The sequence below is a fragment of the Nilaparvata lugens genome, unplaced genomic scaffold (assembly GCF_014356525.2).
Source record: "Nilaparvata lugens isolate BPH unplaced genomic scaffold, ASM1435652v1 scaffold9954, whole genome shotgun sequence".
In the NCBI taxonomy this organism is placed as follows: domain Eukaryota; kingdom Metazoa; phylum Arthropoda; class Insecta; order Hemiptera; family Delphacidae; genus Nilaparvata; species Nilaparvata lugens.
In genome coordinates, this window is record NW_024095697.1 from 1340 (window position 1) to 7079 (window position 5740).

The 5740-nt window shown below is 35.1% G+C and overlaps 1 protein-coding gene across 1 annotated transcript; it reads left to right on the forward strand.

Moving 5' to 3' along the window:
- Nucleotides 1-2709: 2709 nt before the first annotated feature.
- Nucleotides 2710-5419, forward strand: LOC120349411 (the record flags this gene model as incomplete). Its single annotated transcript, XM_039419389.1, has 2 exons — nucleotides 2710-2972; nucleotides 5255-5419. Coding segments are annotated over 2 exons (324 nt in total), but the record flags the coding sequence as incomplete, so codon positions are not given.
- Nucleotides 5420-5740: the final 321 nt, after the last annotated feature.

Genomic DNA, 5740 nt, shown 5'->3' on the forward strand with positions numbered 1-5740 from the left:
TTTCTCTTAACCATTTATCGACTTTGATCAATTCTTCCTGTGCCAGATTAAAACTTCCTCCCAGGTGTTTCCTTCAAATAGTATACACGTATCATCAGCAAAAGCTATTACTCTTCCTCTTATCTTAATTGAACATAGCTCATTTGCATATGCCAAATACAGAATTGGCCCAAGAACTGTTCCTTGGGGAATCCCAAACTTCTTCGTTTCCTCTGAACTGAGATGTTCTTCAACTTTGACTTTTTGACGCCGGTCACAGAGGTATGATCTAAACCATGCTAGAGGAGCTCCTCTAATTCCCATGGCTTCTAATTTCTTCAGCAGCAAACTGTGATTAACAGTGTCAAAAGCTTTTGCTAGGTCCAGGACGCTGCTGCATTTTTTGTTATTTTCTAGCTTATCTGTGACAAAATTTGACAATTCTAATACCGCATCTTCTGTACTCCTCCCCTCACGAAAACCAAATTGATTCCTAGATAGTACGTGTGTTTTTTTCCATGTAATTCACAAGACGTTTCTTTACCAGTTTTTCCAAAATCTTAGAAATATTGCTTATAAGTGAAATAGGCCTGTATTGGTGGCATTTGTTTTGTCGCCTCCTTTATGTAATGGTCTAACACATGTCTCTTTCATAGCTTTTGGAAAAATTCCTTTTGACAGACTTAAATTAAATATGTGAATTAATGGTTTTACAATTACTTTTTTATCGACTTCAATGTTCTATTATTGATTCCATCAAGTCCTGGAGCACTGTCATTTCGCAAACTACAATAGCTTCACTACTAATAGCTCATCTTCAGTTACTGGGTGAAAGTAGATGGAGTGTAGAGTTCTTGTAACAGTTTATATTGGATATGATTTGGTCTAGTGGTTTTCTTAAGGAATCTATTATTGTCTCCGCCATTTCTTCACCTACATTTGTGAAAAAGTATTCATGTGGTTGAGCACAGTTTCTGGATTTTCCTTTAGATTGAAAATCCTATCATCTATTTTAATAGCATTCAATTTCATTTTTGTTTTTGATTTAGAGTCAGTAGCATCTTTGATTACTTTCCACATTTTTTTATTATCCTTTCCAGCTTCATACAATTTCTCTCTATAGTATTGGTCCTTTGTTTCATGAATTAAAGCTGTGAGTGTATTCCTATACCGACGATAGAAGTTGGTTAAGTTAATGTTGTTTGGGTCTTCCTTTCTTCTTTTGTTGAGTAGATTTCTGGTTCTTATTGCTGCTACTATACCTCTGGTGATCCATGGTTTGATGGTTTGTACTTCTTCTGCCGCCGAGCTGCTTGATATTATTTTGTATATGTTGTCTCAGAGTATAAGAAGGTGTCATAAGATGTATCTGATTATTATCTTCTAAAACATGAATCCTCCTCATTCAGTAGTTCATTCTTCAAGCTATTAATGTCTATTTTCTCGTTTATTTCATGTGTTCCAGTTTCATTTGCACTATTTCTCGAAATATGTTGCACTCCTAGAATTGTGGTGAAGTGGTCAGTTATTGTTGATTCATAAATGATTGGAAAAAGATTATCTCTAGAGTTGGTAGCAATGTGATCTATGCAAGAAGCAGTTTCTGTTGTAGTTCTGGTTGCTTGTTTAATGCAGAGTCTGAGCCCATGCTCGCTTAGAAGATCGCAGTAGTCATTCAATTGATGATGTGGACGAATTTGAATGGTGTTAATATTCATGTCTCCGGCACATTGTGTATCATGAATGTTCTGCCGTTAGTAGCCAGCCTTAGAAGCTACTGTCAAACAGTTGTTTTTTACAGATGGAAATTACTGAGATATTGCATTTAATCAAATACCAATGAATTAGTATTATATTAGTAAAACTAAATTCAAATCCATTTTTTGTTCAAAGTCTCTCACTGTGTACGTTCTGTGTAAAGTAAATTGTTCCAGTTCCAATCGTAAATTGTTCCATCAGGTGACTAGTGCAAAATGTTCCCATGGAACGCCATTTCAAAATCGTTGGTTCAAGCTTTTTTATAAATTTGATTTACACCAAAATGAGTTGTTCACTAGCTGCGTGAATGAAGAAAGGCTGTTTTACAAAATTACCGTCTAGAAAAGTGTACATTTCTTTCATTCCATTACTCTCAAATTTTCTATAGAGAAACAATAATTTAACGAATGGTTATCAAACATAATTTTGTTGGTTATGTATTCTATGGCTATGCTATGGTAACAAGCTATCAGCGCATGCGCAGCCGCAGAGAAGCAAGCAGACTACAAAATTCAATCGACCAATGAGAGCTCGGATATTTAGAACTGTACCTCGTTGGAACAATTTACCATGCTTCGACTGTGGGGCAGGAACTTGGCACTGGAACTGGTTTTTGGTACAGAATCTGTCAAAATTCTTCCCATGAAACGCGGAACTTTTTACCTGGTAAATTGTGAATCGGACAATTTATCACATTCTATGTACACAGAACGGGCCCATTGATTACGAAATATGCATGATGAACTGTGTGATTGTGCATCATAAACATGCAAGTTCACATGTTTCTTTGCTACTTGAAAAGTAAACTCAGAATAGTATCTCATTATAACGTGCTATTTTCAAGTATATTGCATATTGATGTTACATTCGCATGTATGTCCTACCGTTAGTGGCCAGCATAATACATAATAACTTGAGTTGATGGGAGTAAAAACAATTATTATTATTGTTAATTGATGTTTAATTTGGCAGCATGGCTACAGACTGCCCGTCGACCAGTACGGTGTGGTGACGTACATGACGGTTAGGTTCAGTGCGCGGCTGCCTGTTATGACATACCCGCTGGCCTGCTTACAGTCGCACCCGCCCACTCTGCTGCGGGTGCGGAATGAGTCGGCGGTGCTCAGCGACTTCCTCGGCGACCTGATGAGGCGGCTGCCGGTCATCGCGGACATCCCTTCGGCACGCAGGCCTCAGTCGGCGTCGCCGTTCACAAGCTCGTCAACGACGCTATTGTAAGTTGTTTGCACTTGAACAGATAATAATAATAATATATAAATTATTTCCTTTAAAAAAATAACAATCAAGCAATTAAAACATAAAAGTACAAAATATCTACAATTCAATAGGCTTATGAAAAAATATAGAATTTAATTCTATTGGAAATTAACCTACTCAACTATGGGAAACCCATGTACTAGAGTAGGTGTTAGTAGTAGTAATAGATTCTGGGTGGGGGTGCAAACTGCAAATTCGTTGGGTAAGTGAGTTCACATATTGTTTGAGATTATGTTTTCTATATGATGTCTTCCAGTTGAAATAATCCAGTTCTTAGCAGCAGTTTTGAATCTTCTTGGATTTTCTATTGACTTGATTTATGCAGGAAGTAGATTGTGGAGTTTTGGTGCTAGGTGGTTGAAGTGTCGTTGATATATTGCCTTCCTAGCCACGTTCCTAATAAGAATGTTTATGTTTCTTGTGTTATGACTGTGGTTCCTTTGTTGAAAGCTTTCTGGGGTTTTGTGTAGTCTGCAAATTATTTCCAAGGAGTAGAGCTGTCTTATGTCCATCACACCAAACTCATTGTAGAGCTGGTCTGACGGATAACGAGGTGGCCTCTGCTTGATGATCTTCATTATTAGTTTTTGCACTTTTAAGAGGAAACGAATATCTCATTATAGCGTGCTTCTTACAAATTGTTTGCTGCTGCAATGTATATGATATATTCATTCGTCATGTTCCTCATTATACATTGTTTACTTTATTGTAGGTGAGGTAGGACCTTCCCGCAAGGGACTCCCCACCAGCAAAAGACATAAGAATTCAATCTATTATTTACATTATATATTACTGTTTTATTATAATAACAATATAGAGGATCAATGCATACATAATAGTAGAAAGCATTTAGAAACCTACATAATTACGAGATATTTCGACATCTGAGCTGCCTTTTTCAATCTTGAAGACTTCCTGAAGGTTTCCTAATGTTTTATGTTATTTATGTAATGTATTGATTGATCCTCTATATCGTTATTATAAAGCTCAATTGTTATGTAATTATGTACTATTTTATTATATTATACTAGCAGGTAATCGTGCTCCGCAAGGGTCTATTTTAAAACTTGAAAAAATGAAAACTTGACCTACTGAAATCTTGAAGAGCTTGAAGTAGGCCTATAACCATACTCGGTTAATTAAGAATCTATATGCAAAATTCAAGTTAATTTCAGTTCAGTAGTTTAGACATGATGATGCGTCAAACATAATTTTCCTATCCCTATTAGTGTATAAGGCAGTTCTTTCTTTATTATAGTATAGATAAGTTCTTCAACTTTGTTCTAACTTAATAAGTGACAGAACACAAATCTTGTTTAGAAACCTTCCTCAACTTGATGCCAACCTGACAAAATTGGACTGGTTATCATGTAGTTACCAATTTAAACATCTTTTTCGAAGAGGTAGTCTCTCTAGATTATAGTTCTATATTAACATAATTATGGTATGTACATTTCAACTATGTCCCATGAATGAAATTTGAACATTAATTCTGAAAAATCTAGAAGGGAAATTGAAATTTGGGCTTTGAGGTGCACGAGATTGATATTTTTAGAAACTATGTGAAAAATTTAGAGTTCTAAATCATTCCGTTTTTTTCGGTATGCAATCCAATAGTTGACATGTTTTCATGTGAACAAACAACCCTACTCTCTCTTATTATATAGATATCAAATGTCCACACACAGGGTAGTCTATAGGGAACTCTTACTATAAATTAGAAAACAATATTGTAATTGCATATTCGAGATGTATTTGCTTGTTTGCTTATTTATTTGAATAAATAAACGGAAATAATATTTAGCAGGTGCCACTGTTGAAAAATCACCAACAATATTTTAAAATATAATGTATAAGTTATGTTACTATCTTTAAACTAACCGTAACATCCACCTTATAGTTCATTGACTCAACACATTTATAAGTGAATTTTTCACGATCAAAGCTCAAAACTGAGAACCCCTATTAAAAAAAATACATACCCCTATTTAACCCTATTTTTACCCCTATTAAAAAATGTTACATAATGCATGCTTGAATTACACTATTGGCCTCAGATTATTAAACTAGTTGTCATGTCGCTTCTCATATAATATTCATTTATCAAAGTGCTATTTTTATTCTATCATATCTGTTATAAAACACAAATTACGTTTGTGGTGTTGTCGAATGTAAAGTATCTGAGTATTGTTTTTTCATATTTTCCACTGAAACCTTTATTATAAATTCTCTTTTTTAGATGGGAGAACAATCACAATTGCTCTCCATTCCTGTGGATAGATTCACTCAGTTCAATTTAAAGTTGCAAGCAGAACCCAAAAATGAACGCGTACTGGAAAGTTTCACTTTGGTCCAAAAACCAAAATTATCAACTCCCTCATGTGCATCAAACGTGTCTGCATCCGATGACACCAATGACAATAATGCTGAAAATGCTCCGAAACCAAAATACAGGCCAATATTCGCTAGCAAAAAGGTGAGTTAGTAAATTATATAATATATATGTAGCTGTAGATTAGATTTGCTTCCCACTCCTCTTATTGAGTTCGATTGTTGAAACTTTGGTACTGTTAACTGTGATTCACTGTTGTTATCTATACCATATTGTAACATCTTTCATGATGCATTCTGCCCAAAAATACTGTGGAAGTAACGATTCTATCGAAATTCTGCTTGGAAGCTGCCTAGCAGTGTGGTATTGAGTTTTTAATAAGTATCTGCTTTT